This window comes from Parasteatoda tepidariorum, chromosome 5, assembly GCF_043381705.1.
Source record: "Parasteatoda tepidariorum isolate YZ-2023 chromosome 5, CAS_Ptep_4.0, whole genome shotgun sequence".
NCBI lineage: Eukaryota > Metazoa > Arthropoda > Arachnida > Araneae > Theridiidae > Parasteatoda > Parasteatoda tepidariorum.
In genome coordinates, this window is record NC_092208.1 from 13,938,950 (window position 1) to 13,965,213 (window position 26,264).

The following is a 26,264-nucleotide window of genomic DNA, read 5'->3' on the forward strand; positions in this document are numbered from 1 at the left end:
CCATTGTAGAATGGCGAAAGGCCACCATCAAATGCGACCAATTAGTTACTTCCTTTGAAATATCAAGTTGGGACATTGCCTTGTGGGCAATTTCTATAGCCTTTTCTGCCCGTGAGAAAAACTGCAAACACTGCGTTTGTTTCAATAAAGTTTGCAAATAAAACAAAAATTAGAAGGTCTTTGGAATAACAAAGTAGTTCAAAGCTGTTGCCACAGACTGTATATAAAAGATGAGCTTAATCTATTTTATCAAAAATCGTCTGTTTTTTGCATAGTGTTAAACTTCGTATCGTTTGGAAACATTTGTGCAAAGAAATGAGTTATCAAAAAATGTTTAAGTATCTGTTTTTTGCCTCAGTTTGGATTTATTCCGTGCATGCTGGTAAGTCCATTATTTTGTTTTTACCTTACAATTGCAGTTAAAATATATTTAACTAAAATCATTTTCTTTTAATTATCTACACAATCAAATTGCCTAATCTAGACAATTTACTAGCCCATGGTGTTTGCGCCGCATATGGAAAGAGCGCCACAGTTGGAAGAACAGTTCATGTTTGGTATTCCAAGTTTAAAATTTGAAATTTTTGACCTCAAAAGATGTAACTCATTCTGGTAGCCCGGTTGAGCTTTAGACAATTTAGGTTTAATTAAATATTAGTTAACATGATTAAGAGACTAGTCTAGAAAATCTAGAATAGACAATTTAATTGTCTAGTCTATGGCGTTTTGCTGCGAATGTAGAAAGCATCAAAGCTGGAAGAACCGTTCATGTTTGGTATTCCTAGCTTAAAAATTAAAATTTTTGACCTCAAAGATGTAACTGGTTCTGACTGTCAAGTTGAGCTTGAAACAATTTAAATTTAATTAAATATTAATTAACTTGACTAATAGACTAGTCTAGATAATCTATATTAGACAATTAAATTGTCTAGTCTAGACAATTTAATTGTCAAATCTATGGTGTTTGTACTGCGTATGGAGAGAGCGCTAAAGCTGGAAGAACCTTTCATGATTGGTATTCCAAGTTGAAAAATAGAAATTTATGAAATTTATGAAAAAATAGACGTTCTGGCTGCCCAGTTGAGCTTGATGAAGAGCGATTAACCAACTTTTGCATGAAAATTTCGCTTCTAATGGCAAGAAAGCTGGCAGAGAGAACAAAGGGCTCCCCCACTTTGAACTTCGAATAAAATTTATAATAAACGATGAGAAATTAATTGCCAACATAACATAACAATAAATTTCAAAACGCAAACGATAATTTATGGATATCAAGTGGTTCCACAAGTCCGTCAATTTGAAATTAAATTAAATGCATGACAAGTTTAAAGTCACGCAGAACAAAGTTTTAAGATCCATAATTCAGTGAGTTTGAATTTCTTTCCAGTAGATAGCAGTGCATATTATTTCGAACACATTCTATTTGGTATCGATGATGATCTCGTACTCTGAGGGCTTGCTGTTAAATGAACTTAAATACAAGAATAAAAATTTATTCAAACATTAACTACAGTCTGTCTTAGTGGTCGGAAAAACTACATTATTTTTGCAGTTTACTACATTTACAACTACTTTGTTACAAATCTAGTCAATCACAACTACTTTTTTTTAAATGTAGTGACAACAAATTACTTTGGAATTGTAGTGACTACTTCGCTGCTTTAAGGAATCCAACTTTGCTGCAGAAATTAATTTACACCTATATAATTTACACTGCTGGAGATTTTAATTTACACATTATGTTCAAAATGGTTTTATGTTTAAAAAAAATTGGCTTTTATTAAACATGAAGAATTATTTAAGAAGAATTATTCATGTTGACAGGAACCATTCTGTTCTTCTAAAACAGGAGTTTCCAACTTACACGAAGCCGGGGGCCGCAATTAAAAATACCAGTCAAATGGCGGGCCGCAACTTTATCAAAATTTTATATAGGACTCTTTTATGCTTGAAGGAACATTAAATATTACTGTCACAAACTTTTATCAAGTTGTACAAAACAAAAGTATTGAATTGCAAATCAAAATACGAAGTAGATTTTTACTTGAGAAATAAATTTTGTTTGCACCGTTGGTATGTTAAATTTCACAGAAACGAAGAAATTAGGGTTTTTTTAACGAAAGAAAAGTATTTTAAACCCATATGAATTTTTTACGAAAATTATCCGCAAGAAAAATGGCAACTAATCTATTTTAGTACGAGGGCCACAAAAAAGACTTCCCGGATGTGGCTCGCGCGCCACCAGTTGGAAACCACTGTTCTAAAACATTTCTTTCGAATTTGTTCATCAAGTCTTCAACTTTTTATCACCTTCTTGACAGCGCATATTTAATTTAAGAGATGCTAGGAAATTATTAAATACTTGTAATTTCGTTGCAATTGTTCAATGCTCTTTTATTTCCTCTAAGACATTAAGTACATCGAAAACATGTTTCCTTCCTTTGAAATAACATCACTGTCTTACGAGTGTGCATTCGCAAGTAAAAGTATAACCAAAGTGATCAATTATCTATTATTCATGATGGCTAGTTTAAATATTAGTCATAAGTGACCATCAATACGCAATTCTTGTCAACTCAGTGTCACAGGGGCATTTGAAATTGCGTCCTTTGACAAGACTCGAGAAGATTTGTACCCATCAAATTCGAAAAAATAGTTGTTAGAATCCTGGTCAGATACTAAACTAACGTAAAAAATAGTTGCCAGGAATCGCTGCAAACTACTACTTTTTGTATCGCACTACTCACTGCGCTACTTTTTTTAACAAAGAAAAAAAATAGCACACTACACTACAGACTACGAAAAGAAAGTAGGGACTACAGTAGTTTCACTATTTGTAGTGTGCTACTTCTGACCACTGGTCTGTTCCACGAGCNGGAAGAACCGTTCATGTTTGGTATTCCTAGTTTAAAAATGAAAATTTTTGACCTCAAAGATGTAACGGGCTCTGACTGTCAAGTTGAACTTGAAACAATTTAAGTTTAATTAAATATTCATTAACATGATTAAGAGACTAGTGTAGATAATCTATACTAGACAGTTAAATTGTCTTGTGTAGACAATTTAATTGTCAAATCTATGGCGTTTGTGCTGCGTATGGAGAAAGCACCAAAGCTGGAAGAACCGTTCATGTTTGGTATTCCTAGTTTAAAAATGAAAATTTTTGACCTCAAAGATGTAACGGGCTCTGACTGTCAAGTTGAACTTGAAACAATTTAAGTTTAATTAAATATTCATTAACATGATTAAGAGACTAGTGTAGATAATCTATACTAGACAGTTAAATTGTCTTGTGTAGACAATTTAATTGTCAAATCTATGGCGTTTGTGCTGCGTATGGAGAAAGCGCCAAAGCTGCAAGAACCGTTCATGTTTGGTATTCCTAGTTGAAAAATGAAAATTTTTGACCTCAAAGATGTAACGAACTCTGGCTGTCAAGTTGAACTTGAAACAATTTAAGTTTAATTAAATATTCATTAACTTGACTAATAGACTAGTCTAGATAATCTATACTAGACAATTAAATTGTCTAGTCTAGACAATTTAATTATCCAATCTATGGCGTTTGTGCTGCGTATGGAGAGAGCGCCAAAGCTGGAAAAACCGTTCATGATTGGTATTCCCAGTTGAAAAATAGAAATTTATGAAATTTATGAAAAAATAGACGTTCTGGCTGCCCAGTTGAGCTTGATGAAGAGCGATTAACCAACTTTTGCATAAAAATTTCGCTTCTAACAGCAAGAAAGCTGGCAGAGAAAGCAGTGGGCTCCCCACTTTGAACTTTAAATAAAATTTATAATAAACGATAAGAAATTAATTGCCAACATAACACAACAAAGCTAGTAAATTGTAGTTTATAAAATCAAATGCTTGTTAAACTGCCGCCTCAATCGAAAAATCTACATAAGCGACAAAAAATTTAAAATTGAGATTTTCTATATATTTGTCATCTTTGTATAGTAAACAACATATTGCAAAAATAAGTAAATAGATACATTTAAATAAATTTTGTTTTATCAGTTTTTTGAAATTATTATTTTAGTGTTTAGCAATAGAAAGAAAATAGTTGTCTAGCCAATTTTTCTCAGAATCGATTGTGAAGCGTTGTTTTTTCACTTGCACGGCAGTACAGAAAATTGCAGCAACAAAAGTGCTAATATTTTTTTTAAATCTATTTTACGTGGCGTTTCAAACTCCGTTTGTCGTTATATTTCCGATATTTAATCTTCAAAAACTCCGCAATTCTTTAAACCATGTTATTATGACACACAAAATTTGAATTTGAGTTGTTCACGGCGATTCTATAGTCACATAATTCTATAAAAACAAAAAGGCATGTTCTAATTTTAAAAATAATATAAAAGAAAGCGAACTCATTTTTTGAACCATTATAATTAAAAACAAAAATTATCCGTGAGATAATATTGAAGTTGATTAGCTGCATCTATCCAAAGAAAGTTGCCCATAACGATTACATAACCAAATAAAAGTTCATTTTTGAAAAGTTTTATAGATTTTAAATAGCAAATAAAACAGTTTTTGCTTTCTGTTAAAGATATCAGGAATATAGTTCTTTCAAAACAAAACGACATGTTTTAATTTTAAAAATAATTTATAAGAAGGCGGACTGTTTCTCTCATACATTAATTTTTTTAACATTAATTAATTTTAATTTTTTTGTAATTAAAGACAGTAATTTTCCGAACGAAAATATTGATGTTTCAACTGTTAATCCTTAGGATATTATAAAATGATATCTATTATATTATGAATAAAAAAAATCACTTTTAAACGAATGACTATTTTTGAAATTATAAAAATATTATACATTCTTTTCTTTCTTTTTGAACCACTATTTTCTCAAATTTCAAAAGGGCATCAAAATTCAAGACTGCAATAATATATTTTAAATCCACAAAATAGAAGCAACAGCTTTATTTTTAAAAAGTCATTTTAAATACTTAGTAAAAATACTTAACCGGAAAAAATACTTAACCTGAAAAATAAAATATTTCTCTATATACTAGATATCATGTACGACAAAAACTAATTAAACATTTAAAAAATTTTACGCAGTTTATTTAGTTTTTTTTAATTTAAAAAATAAATAAAGTATGACCTATCGCAGATTTTTTAAAATTTTTTTAGTGTTGGGACCCCATAATATTTGCGAACATTTTGCGGGACCCCATAAGCTTTGCGCAAATACAGCACACGCGTGGGTGAGATGCTTCACTTGTACGGTAATATACTATTGCAGTTTTGGGTCATTAACTTTAAGACATAGAACAATGTGAAAAATTTAAATGAGTAGCAAACTTAGAAGCTGAACTTAAATACGAAAATAAAAATTAATTCAAACATTAACTACAGTCTGTTTTAGTGGTCGGAAAAAACTACATTATTTTTGCAGTTTACTCCATATACAACTACTTTGTTACAAATCTAGTCAATTACAACTACTTTTTTTTAAATGTAGTGACAACAAACTACTTTGGAATTGTAGTGACTACTTCGCTGCTTTAAGAAACCAAACTTTGCTGTAGAAATTAATTTACACCTGTATAATTTACACTGCTGGAGATTTTAATTTACACATTATGTTCAAAATGGTTTTATGTTTAAAAAAAATTGGCTTTTATTAAACATGAAGAATTATTTAAGAAGAATTATTCATGTTGACAGGAACCATTCTGTTCTTCTAAAACAGGAGTTTCCAACTTACACGAAGCCGGGGGCCGCAATTAAAAATACCAGTCAAATGGCGGGCCGCAACTTTATCAAAATTTTATATAGGACTCTTTTATGCTTGAAGGAACATTAAATATTACTGTCAAACTTTTATCAAGTTGTACAAAACAAAAGTATTGAATTGCAAATCAAAATACGAAGTAGATTTTTACTTGAGAAATAAATTTTGTTTGCACCGTTGGTATGTTAAATTTCACAGAAACGAAGAAATTAGGGTTTTTTTAACGAAAGAAAAGTATTTTAAACCCATATGAATTTTTTACGAAAATTATCCGCAAGAAAAATGGCAACTAATCTATTTTAGTACGAGGGCCACAAAAAAGACTTCCCGGATGTGGCTCGCGGGCCACCAGTTGGAAACCACTGTTCTAAAACATTTCTTTCGAATTTGTTCATCAAGTCTTCAACTTTTTATCACCTTCTTGACAGCGCATATTTAATTTAAGAGATGCTAGGAAATTATTAAATACTTGCAATTTCGTTGTAATTGTTCAATGCTCTTTTATTTCCTCTAAGACATTAAGTACATCGAAAACATGTTTCCTTCCTTTGAAATAACATCACTGTCTTACGAGTGTGCATTCGCAAGTAAAAGTATAACCAAAGTGATCAATTATCTATTATTATGGCTAGTTATCTATTATTACTAATTATCTATTATTATCTACTATTATGGCTAGTTTAAATATTAGTCATACGTGACCATCAATACGCAATTCTTGTCAACTCAGTGTCACAGGGGCATTTGAAATTGCGTCCTTTGACAAGACTCGAGAAGATTTGTACCCATCAAATTCGAAAAAATAGTTGTTAGAATCCTGGTCAGATACTAAACTAACGTAAAAAATAGTTGCCAGGAATCGCTGCAAACTACTACTTTTTGTATCGCACTACTCACTGCGCTACTTTTTTTAACAAAGAAAAAAAATAGCACACTACACTACAGACTACGAAAAGAAAGTAGGGACTACAGTAGTTTCACTATTTGTAGTGTGCTACTTCCGACCATTGGTCTGTTCCACGGGCAAAACTTTTCATCGTAAATTCTCTTTCACCTCTATAAGTAATTTAAAATTATTTAAATATTCAAAAGAATTATAGTTTTAAATATTCGAAAGAAATTTTCTAAATATCAAAATGAAAATAAATTACGAGAGGATGTTGTTGTCGTAGGCTATTAGGGCAAGGTTTGTTCTTGTTGTCCAGTGACGCCATCTACGGCCAAGAATTCGACTTTTGCCACACGCATACGTCATATCCGTTTATAGGGCGGACCCATTCACGTATCCATTCATTCATTCACAGATCGTAATTGTGACCTGAACCAGAGAACGATCAATCCTCAATTCAGTACCCCAGATGTATAATTTGTTGTGGTAACATGGAGGACTTTGTGACCCGACAGATTTAACGTGCACCTGTCACCATTTATTACACAGAGGCTCTTCGACCGGCTGGATTCGAACTCCCGATCTCACGAACGCGAGTCCAGCTCCCTGCCAACCAGACTATACCGCCCTATTATGAGAGAATTACTTAGGATTATGCAATGGAAGTCCTCTTCCAATAATTTATTTGAATTTTTATATCTTTAATTTTTTTTCAGCAATTTAATCTTCATGGCTTATCTAGGTTTGCCTGAACTCAATTTTTCTGTATTTTAAATTTTGAATTAGTTACGGAGTTGAAATAGAATTTGCAATGAGAAGTTTCTCCCGCTGTATGGCGTCCTCTTTAAGTGTAGCCACCAGGATGGTCGCGACTGAAAAAATCCACTTACTTCTAACAGCGCATATGTGAGGATAGGAATGTGAGGATTTAATAATATGCCTATTCATTTTTAATTAAACTATTAAATATTGATATAATAGTCGACACAGCAGAACAAAGCTCTTCCTCAATATACTTTAGATTTGATCGACACTTTAATTTGATGATGGTTAAAGATGAAAGTGTCCTCTCCCACAAATATCTTCATCTACTTTCAGATACGTTGTATAAAAATATTTGGTAATTGTAAAATTATCATAATAATTTAAAGAACTACCGAAATCGTTAAATTTTCTGGAGACTCCTGCACTATCATTTTAACATTATCGAGACATCTTTTATTTACTGCTGCCATCTATTGGCAATTATTGTATCAAAAACCTCTAATTTTTATCTGCTTTTTCAGTTCGAAATACGTGATTCAAGTAAATTTTTAGATTAACAAGTTACATCAATTTTTAAATTATGAGAATATTTACTATCAATAAATGCAGGCTGTTAATATTTCCAAATTGTGGATTTTCTGTCCTTTTTAATCTTTCTATAAATGATCCATGGAATCAAAATGTCGCATAATAATGTTTTAAAGCTGAAACGTTATGCATATTTTTTAATTATCTACTTTAATTGATAATTATGATAATAATAATAGTAGTAGTTTCATATAACTCAACGTCGCTATAATTACAGATTATTCAATCTTCACCTTAGAATTTGCTTTTCACGATTCAAGAAAGTTGTTTTGAAATGAAATTTTAATGTAATACAAAATAATGAAAGTTGCAGCGATTCAAACAATAACTTAAGTTTATAATTATATGTAAGATAAACGTTATACATTCCTAACATGCAGAATATTAAAAACAATACATATATCAAAAATTATATTTTTCATCATATTTTTACTGCTGCCATCTGTTGCCGAATGCTGTAATTTTAGTGTTCGAATTTTATCATTAATTTATGAGAACAAACTTTTTTGGAAAACACTTAAATATCTAGCGAACAATAAAACAGTATTTTCGAAATAAATCTACTAAATGTTTTAGCTATTATAAAAGGCAGTATCGAAAAAAATTGGTCTGAATTGCAATGAAAAAAAAAAATCCTTAAATCAAACTCTTTGAAAATTGAAGCCATAGCAAACATGGACCTTCCGGGAAAGTCAAAGGGATGCACTTGCAAGTAAATAAAAAATAAATTCTTTTATATGTTTATAATTTGTTATTTTAAATAATTATAAACTCTTCTCACGTGTCATGGAATATCTTCGATTCTTTTAACTTAGAGCAAACCCTGCCTTTTTAATTTGATGCTAAAAATAAATTTTTTTTGTTAACATGCAGATACAACCAANAAAAAAAAAAAAAAAAAAAAAAAAAAAAAAAAAAAAAAAACTGTGGAACAAGAAATTTAAAAATTAAAGAATGTTCTCTTTTTTTTTTAGATATTAAACTGAAAAAAATTATTATTTTGTGTTTTAAAAGTTAAACTCTGTAAGATTTGTAAAATTAATGTATGCTAATTTGTTTGCTAATTTTTCAAAAAAAATATTTGCATTAATAACTGCAATAAATTAATTTTTTCTTACATTTTGATTTATTTTGTCTTTACGGTGAATGTATAATTTTAATGAGGATATTAATTAATTTCAGAACTACTGTTTTAGGTTAATTAAAGCATCACATATATATATAGTTTTCTTTTTTTTTTAAGGAATGTAATGATTTAATTTTACATCATTTCAAACAGGCTGGGGGAAATCTAAGCCTTTGATGACATTTTACAAAACAGGCGAGTACACAACCTGATACCTGGTCCCAAAAAATGGCCGACGATCTGCCAAGGATATAAATTATTCTTCTCACCAAATTTAAAAGTTAGTCACAAAATTTGCTAACAGCTGAGCCTGCTGACTGAATCAATTATAAAACAATGTTTTCTACCTCATATCAGACCATTTCAATTAAAATATTTGCACGGGCGTCCGTTGATTTTGTCTTCATCTGCACCACGTTGTTTTTGAAAATGGGGGTTATTTAGAAAACATAGTTTTAATGACTTTCCCGGTTTAACTAGGCTTACAAACTATAAAACTAACTTAAGGGGAACAAATTTCTAGTTTCCAAAACAAAACAAAACAAGTTGTACATTTCTACCCTTCCCTGTTTATTTTTTTTTTAATTGAATTTTCAAATCATCGGTAATTTCTAGAAGTACCAGTAGAGTATCAGCTAAATTATTTCATTAATTCGATAGCAAGAGTCTAAAACAATTACAAAAACATGGTTTTGAGATATGGGAGCATAAGGTTTGAAAGTTAATGCAGGTGGCCCTTCTAGAACATTCCTGACTGATTAGGACCTAACGATTAATAATAAGGGAGAAAACTTGGAAATCTAATTCTTCAAATGTTATCATAAACTTCAGAATAAGGTAATAAAAAAATCAATTGTTTAGCGTTACACCAAAACTATTTATCCCACTAATTATTATCGTTTTACTTTTATTATAAATTACAAAATTATAATTTTGTAAAATTAAAATAATTAATTTTACTAGAGTAAATAAATGCAATAAATAAATTATATTTTTAATGATCAATAACCGATTTGCTTATAAGATTGAATAATTCATGTTTTAGCGAGTCGTTGCCAAATTATTCGCCAAGTTATTAATGATTTCTGGGCCACTATGTAGACAAATTTTGACAATAATTATTATACAGCATAAAATTTTGGTAATTTAGATTTTTTTAAAAATACCGGTTGAAATGCGCTCGAACAGCCAGTCCATTATAGGGAGATGCCTCTAACGGCGTACAGTGACTTTTTCGACACTAGAATGGTCATAGATCACAATTCTTATGATGTGTCCAACACCCTTTTCAAGTTCAAAAACACCATGTAGAATGTTACAAAAAACTGGTTTGACAAGTATTTAATTTTCATAGCTTAAAACAATTAGCACCAACGCTTCGCGTAAAATAATAATTCCGAAACAAATTAAAATATTTAAAAAAATAATTACATATTTCAGTTTTTAGTTTACATAAGCATTTAGTTTTAACTGTTATTGTCGCAAGTAAAGATACAATAACTTCGAGACATAAAATAGAATTAAAACTTTATCTAGACTTAAAATTTTAATGTATACTTTAGTAGAAATTCGAAAGGCAAAGCAAACATGCAAACCATTCAAAAGAATTGAGTCACGTAAGATTAAATACTATGATTGGTTTGTTATTGCAAGTTTTCCTCTCTTTTATTGACGTAAGCATATTTTTTTCTTTCTAATTTAAAAAATAATTTCAAAATGTTTTTTTTTTACTTAAAATGAAATGAGTTATAAGGAAATTTTTCAAAAGAACATTTGTTTAGGACCAAATATAAAACTTTTTTATGAAAATTCAAAGGAATAAATTTGAGGAAAAATTGTATTTGAAATCTTTAGCCTCGTGCAATCTGGTTCATGCTATTAGTCAAAATAAAACAAAACTATCAAACAATTTTGGAACAATCTATTTTTGATAAATTTTATAACAATAAAAATTTTGGGGAGAGACAGTGAACAGGGGGCAGAGGCCACTGGTTATTTTAAAAATGCATAAGACTTACTTTAATATCTTTGAAGAATTATATTAAGGGTCTATAAATAAACTTTATTAATCTATTTCCTGTGAAAATAATAGTGGTGTTTCAATTGTTTCATTTGAACATGCTTCAAAATACTGAATACACTTTTTAAAAATAATTTTTTAGATATTTAGGTAGGTTATTTTTTAAGCAATTGAAAACAAAAAATTTGTGTTGATTCTTGCCCATAAACAAAATTTTAAAAAAAAATTCTAAAAATTTTACTCTGAATTAAATTTAAATATAATGGTCAGATGTGTGTTATTCTCACACATTTTGAAAGAACTGATATTATTGTTTTTCTTTTATTTCAGCTCCGATTGAGTCAGATGAACCTGTAATTTTAGAAGACAGCAACATTGAATCTTGCTTAAAACAAGGTTTACCGGACAAGGTAAATAAAACTCATTTCGAATTCTCATTTTCTGGCATTGTAACCCAAAATTAGGCAACTCTAATTATTTTATTGGCATAACATATCTTGACTGACTCTATAAACGATTTCTTTAATGAATTTATTTCGAAACATCTTTAGATTCAATTCGGTTCGAAAACTCAAGCGAAAGTTCTTTTTTTATTTGGTACAATACGACGTATTCTACTGGTACTTACACGTCATTATTCTTTGCGTACAAACGTTCTTATTGGATAGGACTAAATACTGTTACTAAACAAGGGAAAGTATTTTTTTTTTTTTTTTGCAAAAATATTGCTCAAGTAAAAGATTTTTATTGAATAGCTATTATTCTTGTTAGAACTTAGTAATTGGTTTGAAAGAATAAAAATAACTTTAAGACAATATAATTCTTTTGAAGTAATTAATTTGAAAAAGTTCTGGTAAAAGAATTATTATTTGGGGTAAAGAAACTAAATTATTACGGAGTATTAAGTAGGATTTGTCATCAGAAAAAAAAGAGAGGTGATTATCTTAATAATAAAGAAATAATAAATTTAATGATTATATGTTAAGCATAATAATGTTAACAATGCTATTTCTATTTCACATAATTTATTCAACAAAGATGCTAATTTAATAAACACAAATTACTGTTTAATAACGTTGATTCGCGCTTGAAATTGTGGAAAAATTAGAAGGGTGTGAAATGTCAGCATGTTTTGAATGCTTGGAAGTAGGCACCATTGACTGGTCAGACGTGAATTTAAAAAAAATAAAACCAGAGATTTAACGACATAAGTTCCTCGCCAACTCTCTAAAGCACTTGGAAATGCAACCTGCCTTGATTTACATGTGTTGGTTACCACCGTTTACTCTAGTTTAGTTTCTCACCGTCATAATTTTTCCATTTTTCATTTAAAACTTCATTTTTTTTGTATTTCAAATTTGTTTTGTTTTCCTCATTTAAGTCTAACGAGTCTGAAGAATAGGTGGCTATTTTTTGAGCGCTCCAAACATTTCGACTTTTTACACCTTTATTATTTCTGAAGCAGATGATGTTTTACCTACCGTGCAATTGAAAAATTAACTTAAACGACAAAAAAAACTCAAAATTTAGGTTTTTATGTATTTGGCATCTTTGTATGCACTCTATATTGCAAGAAAATTCTTTTCAAAAATAAATTTCGTTTTACCAATTTTTTGGCGTTCTATTTTAGCGCTCATAGCATGAGCAATTGAAAGGAAATTGTTGTCAAACCACTTTCCTCGCAATCAATTGTGAAGCGCTTATAGTTTGTCTACGGTAAGAACTCCCCCCTCCACAAAGTCTGAGACCGTCTGCTGCTATGGAAACAAAAATAGCACATTTCAGGGAGAGAAGCTTCTCTTCACTCTACGGCTAACACAATAGAAAGAAGAAAAAGATCCCCTTTCTCTCGCCGAGCCAAGCCTAAACCTGCCCTAGACAGTGACCCTACACCCCTACTTGAAATAGTTATATCTCGTTACCATAGTCACCGCCACGAGTCCAGACAAAGTGCTGGGAAGTTCTTACTTTAGCAAACTATACGTTGTTTTCTCAATTTCACGACAGTTTACATATTCAAGTATATCTTTCTGTTTAAGTTTCTTGAACTTATTCGTTTATTGTTAATTTGTGTACATTGTTTCAGATGAAGGAGACGTTCGTTTAGGGTTAATTTGTGTTCATTGTTTCAGATGAAAGAGGCAGTCGTTTAGTGTTAATTTGTGTTCATTGTTTCAGATGAAAGAGACATTCGTTTATTGTTAATTTGTGTTCATTGTTTCAGATGAAAGAGACATATGACATCTGTGCAGCTCAAAATCCAGATGTTGAAATGGTAAACGACAACGAGGTAAACCTTCTTCATTTTGCTTCTGTTCGTTTAAAAATAAAAATACTCATTGAAATCATTAAAATAGGAGGATTTAATATGATCTGAAGATTCATTTTTGATGACATGAAGATTAATTTTTCTTCAACTATGTCTGGATACTAAATATTTTCATAAATGTTAAATAGGAATTGTGTTTTAGTTGAAAGTCTGACATTTTTGCAACAAAAAATGGCAGTATTTATTAAAAGTTAACAAAATTGTAAACAGTTTAACTATATTTATTAAAAAAAGAAAAGAGAAAAAGAAATTGGGTGTTATATTGGCTCAGTTTACATCATTGAAAGTCAAAAATCACTCAGTGGAACGTATTATAAAGAAAAAATAATTTTAGGCTCTTAATAGAAATTTTTTCAACTTTTTAAACTAATTCCTGTCACTAAAGGAAATTCTAACTGTAGTTTGAAATTATTGCTGCGAACTAAATTTGAACTCAATTATTGCCAGAGTTTAAAATTTAGATCTGCCCAGAAAGCATATAACCTTACGGCAACCTTGTGTTGGAATTTTCTTCATATTGTCACGAAAATGTTGGTGCTAAAAACCTTTTTTCAATAGAGCAAAAATCTTGCAGTTTCAAACCTTTCATCCTAAAAGGATTAAAAATTATTTTTTAAAGCTTTTTTTGAAAAGTATTAACACTTCGGTCCATTCGGTGTGTTATGACGTCACACTAGTGATAAGATCAAATTGCATTGTCCATTAAAATTTCACGACAAGGTGGATTTTAGCTGAGCATACAAGACGTTGCGAAAAGAAACCTTATAATTACCTAGATTAAAGGTTATTTTCAAATTGAGACTAACTTTATTGAAGGATTTTTTCACGCCTGAAAACCCTAAGCAACCTCAATTTAAGGTTTTTATATAGAAGGTAGTTTTCCAAGATTTAGGGTTAGGGTAATATGCGCAGAATAGAGCAGATCTCGTTTTAAGGTTAGAAGGTATACACGTAAACCGCATTATAAACATTTTTAGGTTTACATTGAAAGGTTTTTGCTGATTTTTTCACGCTTGAAAACCCTAAGCAACCTCAATTTAAGGTTTTTATATGGAAGGTAGTTTTCCAAGATTTTGGGTTAGGGTAATGTGCGCAGAATAGAGCAGATCTCGTTTTAAGGTTAGAAGGTTTACACGTAAACCGCATTATAAACATTTTTAGGTTTACTTTAAAAGGTTTTTACTGAGAGAAAATAAACCTTATTTTGCTATCTGGACTGTGTTCTGCTACCACTTATCAAAAGCTGCTCTGCGGGGTGCTCGGCTTCCTATGGCTGAAAAATTATTTTAGGAATGCATGAAAATGAAACGGTCGGATGTATTATTTTTAGATAAAATAAAACAACAAAATATTACTCAGAAGCCAAAATGAATGCCTCAATTTAATACATATAGGTACTTTTCCGTTAGCCCGGGCGTAAGCGAAAAATTGCCAAATAATGTAGAGTTCCGCCAAATTTCTTACAACCATACGGAGAATGTTAGTTTGGGGCCACGTGCTGTATTCTTTGAATTTATTGAAAACAAAGCAACGAGGAGTAAACGATTCGTTTGAGCAAATTCTCAAGGACATCACCGTATTCTGTGAAAACCAATTATTATAAGCATTCCTTTTGGATAAAACTGTTTTGTTTAGAATTCATTAATATTTGCTTATAGTTGAACTTGTTTTGCTTACACTTAATAAATATTTGTTCATAGTTGAACATTTTCGACTTTTATTCTACTGACTGTTTTGTCGTTCGCATCGCTTGGTGACTTGGATCACTCTTTATTCACAATTGGCAACATTTGACGCCAGGCTAACGGAAAGTACCTAAATATACTATACAACATGTAATAAATGTATTCCTCTAAAATGTACATACATGCAGAGGTAATGCAAACAAGTTTTGAATCACCGGCAATGAAAGATGCAAACAGGCAGAAAAACTACGCATTCTATCCTGCACAATAAACTCTCTTTTATTTTGTGGCAAATAATTTACTTTTGCATTGGCCAGCATGGTCCCCAGATCTCACCCTTTCGGGGTTTTTTCTTTCTGTGCTCATAAAAATACACATGTATGTGCTTTCGGGTCCATTGATTTGAAATCGCCGGCATCGATGCAGATATGATGTTTAAAAAAATTATTATAAGATTGACAAAAAGTTACATAATTACTGATTACATAAGTTTGACAAAGATTATTATTTCAAGGTTGATGTATGCCGTATAAAAAAGAGAGTGCACACCAAACATTTGTGAGAAGTACATTCTAAAACTTTCTTGTATAACCTTTGCATGCATATGCATTTTTAATTAATGCATTTATTACGCGTTGCATAATATAACATATATGTCAGGGCTCGAAAAAACTCAGAAATTTTACCCGTCCCCGAGGACGGCTTGTCCAACAATGCACCCGTCCACCGTTGAAACTAACCCGTCGCTTTTAAATAAAAAGAAATATAATTTTCTCCTATTTATTACAAACATTTATATAAATTGCACAATGAATTAGTCGTTACTAGGAATACATTATACAGTAATAAAAGAAATACTAGGTTACTAATAGTAACCTAGTATTTCTTTTATGAAATAATTTAAATGACAAGGGTCAAGTTATCTGGAATGTCAAGTTATCCGAGGGTACTGAGTTTTTTTAAATGAATCAAATATGACGTTTGCCAGTTCCACAATCAAGCCAATAATTTACAGAGGTTTCTGCACAGAAATCTGAAAGGGGTTTTCTATTTAGGTAGATGTTCATAATTGCTTTTAAAGCTTCTTGTTTAAGACCAGTACGTATTGTGTTTTTTTTTAAGTTTATTGCTGCAAAGCCCCTTTCGACCGCTGCAGTACTCCCAGACAGAGAAAACATCAATATATGAGCAGTATGTTGCTGTATTGTGGGTCATTTTGCTGCCTTGTAACTTACAAGACTCTTGTAAGATAACAAAAATTGAGAATTTATCACGAACATTAACGGGAAAATGGCCGTCCGCGGTGACGTCGGATTCGAGAAATTCGTTGTCCGCGGAGAATTTTTGACCGTCGAGGACGTATATGTGCAATTAAGTCTTTCATTTTGACTCATACTGCGGAATAAATTGTATGTTATACAAAATATAAAACTATGCATACTGTGTATTATATATAAAATGTAATTGCAAAATTTTTCTACGCATTCAGACAAAGACAACAGCTTTAGCACATTAAAAATTAGTTGCATTTATTTTCCGTTCAATTCGCGGGTGTATTATCACAGCGCCTTAATTGAATTTTATTTTTAGGTACTGAAATGTGTTTTGAAAACTCAAGAAGTGGTAAGAATTTTTATACATCTTTTTTCATTTTAAAATATTAACCATTCTTTGGAACCTGCGTCCAACATTTAGTTCAATTTCATCTCTTAAAAAATAAGATTCTAATAGTTTTTCTGCTTGTAATGCTTTTAAGAAGTCAGTTTTTTTTTTCACTTTAAGAACTGAATCTAACCTTTACTAAGAGCATTTGCGGGTAAAGAATGTTAGACAATGCAAATCTTCATCTATCAAAAGGTACCTCGACATTGAATCAAGCTAGCATGTCTTATATACTAGTGAATTGATGTTTAATAATCGTAGTTACGCCACAATACTAACCCACCAAGATTTTATCATTATCATTGATCAATATAATTATTACATTTTATTTTAAAACCGTTGTTGAACAGCCGACCCAAATTTGGGTTTACTACTACTAATACTGAACTCCGTAGCCTTGTAATTTTGAACCCAATCCAGAAGACAAGGGAACTCCAGGATCAAGTATTGAGAAAAATTTGCCTTCTTGAAGGACTTTTTGATTGAAATAACCGCATTTGCGTTACATGGAGACGAAGATTGCTAGAACCTCCCACTGTTAGCCTGATGGCAAGGGGACTCTAACCCGTGATCTGTCTACCACTGAGGATTATCACGTCAGCACTGCGTTCGGTGCAAGCCAGATGCGGAATTCGTATCGACCAGCCATCGCTGGGATTCGAACCCGGTTCATCTCATTGGAAGATGAACGCTCTATCCCCTGAACCATCGCTGCTCAATATAATCATTATAATATTATTTTATATGTATTTATCGTTGTTGTCACTGGCAGTTAAGGTAAGGGGTACGATTTTTCTTGTTTTCCAGTGTTGCCATCTATGGCCAGGAATTAGACTTCTGCCACACGAATACGTCACACCCGTTTATAGGGCAGACCCTTTCATTCATCCACATATAGTAATTTTGACCGAAACCAAAGAACGATCGATCTCCAATTCAGTACCCCCAGAGGTTTAATTTGTTATGGGAACATGGGAGAATTTGTGACCCGACAAACGTGCCCCTATAACTATTTATTATACGGGGAGTCTTCGACCGGCTGGATTCGAACTCCCGTCCTTACGAACGTGAGCCCAGCGTCCTGCCAAAAAGACTATGCCGGTCGTATGCTATCAATTAGACTGTCATATGATAAACTAAACTCGGTCGAACAGTCAAAAATAACTGTTAGCTCACAAGAGTTGTGAAAATACCATATTATTTGCTATTTTATATGACGACAGAGCTTTCAAAAACCAGCTTTAGCAGATAACGTCATTTTAATTTTGCAAGGAAAAATTAAGGTCATTTTAAATTTTGTAATTTTTGTAAGTTTTGGAGCAAAGTCATTTTCTCTTGTCTCTGTCATTTCTACTAATAATGTCGTAGAAATTAAATATCAACAGTTCTTTTTACATGGTTGTCACGAGTGCTGTAAATGTACACCAGTGATATTAAACAGACTTTGTGCGAAAGTAGATTTTCTAAAAATCTCTTAATCGTTTGGTGTGCTGAATGCAAAGAGTTGGCCTGAAAAGTTAAATTTGTAATATCCAGCCACCCCCAACCAAAAAGTTCGGAAATTTGCACCGTAATAATTATGCTTAGTGTTCAAAAAAGTAAGGAAAAGTACAAAATTCCAGTTGCTGAATTTTGGTTGAGCAAGGAAAAGGCGCTTTTGTTTTGCTGTGTTTATTTTATTAAATACGCATTTTGTCTATTTTCTAAAACCTGCTTACTGAACTATGACCATTTTTATTAACACGCATTTCAAATCTTGTCTCAAAGAAAAACAAAATGAAGCTCTTACTAAGGACTTATTATTATTATTACTAAGACCCGGAGAACGCTTGGGAAAGTCCAGTTGGCAGGATGCGGGACTCTCGTTCGAAAGGTCACAAAGGTCTCCATGTTCTCGTGACAAATTATGCCTCTGGGAGAACTGAATTGGAGATTGCTCGTTCTCTGGTTCAGATCAAAATTACGATCTGTGTTAGAATGAATGAATGAATCCTTCCTACAAACGTATGGTGCGGCAGAAGTCGAATTCTTGGCCATAGATGGCGCCACTGGAAAAGCAGAACAATTGCACCATTTGCCTTAATAGCGTACGACAACAACAAAGACCCGAATTTCGGTGATCAACTCTCTCTTTTTGGACTTAATTACTCTATTTGAGGCCTTTTTTTTCATTTATAGAGAATTTCGAGTAATTTTTTCAATGCCATGCTTTTAAAGTATTCTGAAGTAGATTCATATTTTACATAAATAGAAAGCACTAGCAAAAGGTATTTAAATATTTTTTACTTTCTTTACATACGCATTTTAGAATTACTAACAACTTTAATAAAAAATTACTCCTCAATTTCACTCAATATACATAGTATTTCAATGCAGTTATATGTTATGTGAAATTTTAAGAAATTTATTATGGTTCAGATTTAATCTCTTGTTAAAATATAAGGTAATTTTTTTTTTCTATTTCAAAGGCTTATTTTGTTTTTTTTAAGGAATTTTTGTCCATCAAAACTCGGGCTCTAATTATTATTATTGTTATTACTTCCATTATTATTTGTATTATTTTATAGATTACCGGTGAAGAAGAGATGATTGATTTGAATAAACTCAAAGTCTCCGAAGAAACAACCGAAGAAGTAGTTTCCGATCAAGAAATGCCGGAACAACATTTGTTCTCCATCGCAATTCAGAAATGCGAGGAAAACGAAGAAGTTAAAGCGGGACAGGTAAAATGTTATAAACATATAAAAGTTAGAGGGATCCTCAGTCAAAGAGTTTAATGAAAAGTCATTCGAAATTAAACTCAGAAAATGTTCAAAAGAAATTTGCACTTCCCGCTTTCTATGAACGTGAAAAACAATAAATCGTAATTATAGTAAAAATTTAAAAAGAAAAATTTTAAAAACTGAGAATCATATATTCTGAATGTACCGACAAACATTTTTTTTAAACAAAAAAGAGTCGTTCTGTACATAACATCACATGCAAGGAACAAATGCATTGATAACGCAAAAATCATCTGCAACAATCTAAAAGTAAATAAAAAGAAAAAAGTTGTGATCGCCTTATTTGGATCACTGGTTACCCATTGGTTAAATGCTTTTTCTTTCTGAATTAACCCCGTTAAACGTCACAACATTTTGAATCATGGGTTGCAAAAACTGTCTCAATTGATGTTTGTCGTCAGATTGTTTTTCATATCCTGCCTATGTACGTGTTTCAAGACATCACAAAATACTTTTCATCCTTCAGCATTCATATTTATATTAAAATCACCATCAAGCCAGTTATTATACGTTAATAATAATAAGAATATCAAAATACTTTAAATTATTATTATGTAAATACATTAAAAATGCCTGCTAGCGAAAATAAAAAGAAGAACGGCAGCGGTCGCCATAGCAACGCGTGCAATGACCACGCATGCGCACTGTTTATTATTACTTTTGAACACAGTTGAAAAGTGTGAAGATGTCCAAATAATTTGCGCACGCCATCAAACCCAAAACAAAACCCATTTTGCCAATGGATAAAAACTCAGATCAAAACCAATTTTGCCATTGGATAATAATTAGTCTAATTTTTCATTAAAAAGATTTTAATCAGAGAGATCTGATTTTGGAATAGTTTCCTGATTTTTTTTTTATAAATTCTTCCGCTAGTTATTTTTAAATGCTCTAACTCATATGTTTTTCAATTAGCTCTTCAACTTCAATAATATATTTAAAACAATTAGCCACTAAATTAAATTGTAGTTGGTTAGGTATTAGAAGCATATTTTGTCTTAATTTTGAAATAATCGAATTTTGAATAATTTAATTAATTTTGAATAATAAACTTAACTAAAATTTGACTTGGACTTGATTCTAACTTGACTTTAAATTAAAAATATGAACTTTAGCATACTTTTTAAGTGAGAAGGAAAGAAATTGCTTTGATGGATTTGTTAGCAGAGAACTTTAATCCGAGGTTTGCATTAATTGATATTAGTGCTTCTTTATTCCTTTATCCGCACTTTCATTTACAGTTAAAAAATATTTATGTGTTTTCACCCATTGGCAAAATGGGTCTTGTTTTAAGTTGATGGCGTGCGCAACTTATTGGGACGTTATCACACTCTTCAACTGTGTTCAAGAGTAATAGTAAACAGTGCGCATGCGTCATCATTGCAATCGTTGCTATAACGCCGTTGCTGTTTGATATTTTTTTTAGAATTCTTCTTTTCGCTTTTAATTTTGTTATGCATTAAGTTGGTGAGTTTATTTTTGAGATATGTATGGGACCAGAGAGATCCCATAAATACTTCTTGAGTTGTGAATTAAAGAGAATTTCATCACTTGAACGATATATTTTGTTTTCATTGTTTTAATTAAGAATCAGAAATTCTAACCTGCAGTTCAAACTGGATCGTTTTCAATTCTAATTCAGGCGAATATGACAAATAAAGAGGGTCCCAAACTCATTGACCCTGTCCCAAAGGTTAGAGTTGAAGCAAGAAAAAAAAAACGATTTTTTAATTTATTTTCCGACTTAGATGGATCAATATATACAAACTAGTGGCGTGCGCCCCTTGCTCGCTAACGCTCGCCAACCCCCGAAAATTGCTACGCAATCTTATATGGTTTGCTTCGCAAACCAATCTCGCTTCGCTCGCTACTAACTTAGGTACATTGCAAATGCACAAAATTCTAAGAATTCAAAACAATCATTCAAATCCATATAACAACTTTTTTTTAAAAAAAAAATTACATCTTTTTATTAAATACTAAGTCATTAAAATAAATTTGAATTCAAATAAATGACATGTAATTCGTTAAACCTATTAGAAATGTGCTATAGTATAAAATCAAGATAAAATTTCTAAAACCGATATCTCTTTAAAAAGGTTAAAATTTTGGCTATAATTAAGTCTATTAAAAATTGAAATAAGTGAATTGCAATGGAAAAACCTTCATAAACACATAAATTCTAGTAAAACAAATAAATTCGTGATATAAATCAAAAATCGTCAAATAAATTAGTAATATATAAATTTGTGAATAAAAGTGCTTTCGACAAAATACTAAAATAGAGATCTATCGACAAAAACTACTCACTTCTGCCTAGCTTATGCTCTCTGGTTATTTCAGTTTCCGTTTTTAAAAGCGCTACATGTTGAGCCATCTCAGCTAGATTTGGCGTGTGACATTTTTAGCGGCACTCATTGGTTGATTTTCTAGCGTTTCTATTCGGGGAGTTGTAATGAGGCTTTTTTTTGTCGCCTTGTAAGAGAAATATATTCGCATATAGATTTCCACTAATTTTATCGTAGAGGACTTATCCTCATAAATGATGATTCCCATGATTAGTAGGAAAATAATACCACAGTAAATTCATAATTATTCCAATTAATTAAGCTAATTATTTGTTTTTGTTTTTTTTTCTTTACAAATCATCAAATAATTTTGTATGATTTCGGTTATTGCCTATTAGTTTTTATATTTTGAGGGTGGCGGATTTTCTACATCTTAAAAGATTTTGGAAACATTCATGAAATAGCATCAAATTTTTCAGTTCATATCAGTCGTTCTGCTTATATACAGCGTTTCCTACAGCTAGAGCTAGTAGTTTTTTACTATCAATAATGTTTTAACTTATTATTTAAATATTTATTACTATTATATGTCGTTTTCACAGGCTTCAGAGCTGATTCAATGCCTTTTAGAGAACTTAATAATGGTAAGTATAAAAATATACAGTTTTTACTAAGTGTTCACACCCAATCTATGTATTATGTAAGGTTTTATGATTGACTATGTTTTAAGATCAAGTATAGTTATGAGTCACTTTATCTTTATTTTAAAATCACCATTTTCAGAAAATACTCTATAAATTTATTTTACATCTATTTTTCCCTAAGTTAAGGCAAACTGAAATTTAATAGCCACTTTCAAAATTATAAGCTATTTCAAATTTCTCTTTTGATGTTAAATTTCCACTGATATATATTTACATTAGAATATCATACTTTGATTAGACAGGTTAACGGAATGAATAACGTTTTTTTTTAAATGATCTGGACTGCAAAATGACAACAGATGAAGTTGTAAATTGATTGGTCCCGCAGTGGACTGGTCGTAAAGACACGGTTCCCTGTAGAACACCGAAGTCAAGCATCACATGGCTGCTGTCAGTAAGCTGGTGGGTGACCACTTTGATCAGCCTGCGTATAAAGACCGAGGGTGAGCGGTATCAGTCCTCCTTAAACTGTGCTACCGTAAAGTGCTCGACTTCGCGCGCAGGTCGTCGGGCTACCGAAGCGGGGGTGCCATCCCCTCCGCAGAGGATCAAAATTGTGATGGCATGTCTTCGGATCATCCTCCGGGGTGTTTCCCAGACCGTCGCCAATAGCCCATTGTGCAGCTCTAGTGCGACGTAAATTAACAACAACAACAACAACTCGACTTCCTGCGCTGGCCGTCGGGCTAACAAAGCAGGGGAAGCATCCTCTCTGCAGAGGATCAAAATTGCGATGGCGTGTCTTCAGATCATCCTCGGGGATGTTTCCCAGACCATCGTCAATAGCCCATTGCGCAGCTCTAGGACGATGTAAATAAAATACTTACCTACCAGGAAATGTGTTCAATGTTTGGTACTTGTGGGGAAAGAAGTTATAGACAATGTCAACCTTCATCTATGAACGGTTACCCCCACTTGGAATTGAGTTAACGTGACTTATGTAGTAGAGAATTGAACTTGTATTTTTGTAGTGGTAGATACACTACAGTACTCCCCCACCAGAATTATAGCTGAGATAGAATTCGATGAAAGAATACCACTAGTTGATTCATTGCTGCTTCGTGAGAAGCCGGGAGAGCTGTATTAAGATCACCGTACTCTTGAGTGCTGACCATGAGAACTGTATTAAGCTCGCATGGTCGAAAATAAAACGCAAAACCGCTAGAGGGCGTCAAAGTTGATGTTTACATATGAGGCAAAAACACACAAAGAACGATGAAGTTAGGTTATAAAAGCAAATTTAATGACATATGATTACAATAAGTGTTCAAAACAGTGGCCGGCAGCGGCTATGCACGCAGTACAACGGCGAACATTCTGAAACACACCAGGCATATCACGAACTTTCCCTGCTGCGGCCGGAAGCTTGGCGACAAGTAACGCACCGCAGTAATTCGCAACAGGAATGGAGCTTTCACGTTTACATCAAACAACCTTCCAAATGCGCCAGCACCTTTGCGCTTTGTTTTCGACCATCCATTATTTGATAAAAATTGTTTGTTTGGGCGTGTACTATCACTTCCTAAAATTTTGCCCATCTTTTTAGAATCACCCTGTATATTTTTCTTAAGTTCTTCGTTCTGTTTTTTACCGCAAACGAAAACCGTCTTTTGGAGAAATAAATTTACAATTTCTCTCATTGTAGAACTGCACTCAAGATATGAAGGCAATGGAGATGGTTCCCATGGCCATGGAAGAATCTGAATCAAAGGAAGTGAATATGATGGCACCCATGACCATGGAAGAAAATGAAATGGCTAATGATTCTTTGTAGACAACTACACAATACTATATAAAAATTTTAGAGTTAGTAATAAATATCATATAAAATAATGGTTGTTTTCTTAACTTTTATTCAGCGCAAACAACATGACATTTCTTTTAGATCTTCTACAATTTTTACAAGTAAAAGTTACAAGTTTTGACGCAAAGGATGGGAAAAGGAAAGGGACGTATGCCTCAATTTTATATAATTTCACGTCAAAAAAAATACTAAATTTTTTTATTTAAAAAGTGCATTAAAAACTGACAAAATATACTTTTTATATCAAAATAAGTCATCTTATGAAGAAAGGTTTTACTCTCTACTAATAAGATATTTTAAAACACCTCTGTCAAAGCGATTTCAAAACCTTAAAAGATTTCAAGATTCAAAACATTTTTCTAAGTTCAAAACATAATTATTTTTAATTAAGAAATTATTTAAAACATGTTTATAAATAAAATTAAACGCTTTAAAAATTGATTTATTCTACATGAAAATGGAAAAAACATTGTATATGAACAATATATCTTGGCTCACAGCGAGGCAATTGATGGTATTTAGGAGAACTTTTTGTCAAAACCTCTTCTCTTCGAAGGGATTTTCATTAAAATCTTTACCGTTTCCAGGCAACGGTTGTGATGTTAATGCAACCAAAAGTTTCCATCATGGTTACTACGCTGGTTTAAAACTGACTTAATTTGAAAAGACATTTCTTCAAAAGACTGCGTATAGCACGTGCAATGGAAAAATCAGCATAGACTACAAAAAATTTAAATATTTTTTTGTATGATAAATATTACATAGTAAAACAAAGTTTTTCACTAATCAATTTTTTATCAGTTTTCTAAGAATCTATTTTAGCGTTGTTAGCATTAGCAAGAAAAAGAAATTAGTTGTCAAGCCTTTTTTCGAAATCTACTGTGACGCACTTACGTTATTTATTCAATGGGATACCTGCAGGTGACGTAGTCTGGGTATCTCGATCCTGATTGGTTGTTGAAACGCGGCATTTGCTTACGTTAGCAACTGTTCTTCCTATTTTATTTCAAGTACACTATACCTATATATTCACTATACCTATGTATTCATTTTCTTTCAACAAAAAAAAACTCGATAAAATTGCACATTTTTTTAAGCAACATGCATTTACCAGATTATCGCCATCTTGCTATGCTTTCTAATTTATCCTAAAAATCTCCATGAAATAACGTTCTAATTTTTTTAATTTAAGCAATTCTCCAGATTATTTTGGATCTCATCAAATTAGTTTCAAACAGAAAAAAAAATTTATATAAAATAGTTCGAAGTACCAAAAACAGTTTCGAACTAAATCATTTTTATATTTTTGATTGTTAAAGTTTATAACACTTAGTTGAAATTTAAACAGCGCTGGCATGTTCGAAGCGTAGCAACTTGAGTCTGATCAGCAGAAGAACGTGAATAACAAAAATGTGGAAGAACTAGGAAAGTTAACATATAATAATGGTCATAAGTTCCAATAAAATTTTCATAAAAATTTTATTAGCCTTCAAAATTTCTTCTTTAATACTCAACCACTCAAAATAATATCGCGCACAAATCTCAAATGTTGAAGGGTATTATTTGTATCAGGGTATCTGATATTTTATACTTAGTACTTAAGAGTAACAGTAAGTATTTTAAATGAATACACGAAAAGAACGATTTCAGATTTTTGTAACTGATACTTGGTTGCACTGTGGAAAGAGCATGTTAATATACTATGTCAACCTTCTTCTATCAAAAGAAACGTCTAGTTAGAGTTAAGTAATGTGTTATATACTAGGGAATTGGTATTTAATATTTGTAGTGGTAGCTACGCCACATTACTCTCCCTTCAGAATTTTATAAGCTATCGAATCAGATGAACGATTACTAATAGTTGATTAA

At 31.7% G+C, this 26,264-nt stretch overlaps 1 protein-coding gene across 1 annotated transcript; it reads left to right on the top strand.

Moving 5' to 3' along the window:
• Positions 1 to 223: 223 nt before the first annotated feature.
• LOC107454052 (uncharacterized) lies at positions 224 to 24,424 on the top strand. The gene is made up of 7 exons (XM_043050362.2): positions 224 to 382; positions 11,471 to 11,550; positions 13,365 to 13,430; positions 16,745 to 16,777; positions 19,384 to 19,539; positions 22,490 to 22,531; positions 24,237 to 24,424. Exons 1-7 carry the CDS (start codon positions 316 to 318, stop codon positions 24,363 to 24,365), a joined length of 573 nt encoding a protein of 190 aa, XP_042906296.1. The 5' UTR covers positions 224 to 315; the 3' UTR covers positions 24,366 to 24,424.
• Positions 24,425 to 26,264: the final 1,840 nt, after the last annotated feature.

Excerpts from the sequence above, each read along its gene's own strand:
- LOC107454052 (XM_043050362.2), top strand. The coding sequence starts at position 316 with ATGAGTTATCAAAAAATGTTTAAGTATCTGTTTTTTGCCTCAGTTTGG. Across the intron at positions 13,431-16,744 it reads AAATGGTAAACGACAACGAG|GTACTGAAATGTGTTTTGAA; the intron begins GTAAACCTTCTT and ends TTTTATTTTTAG. Across the intron at positions 19,540-22,489 it reads AAGAAGTTAAAGCGGGACAG|GCTTCAGAGCTGATTCAATG; the intron begins GTAAAATGTTAT and ends TCGTTTTCACAG.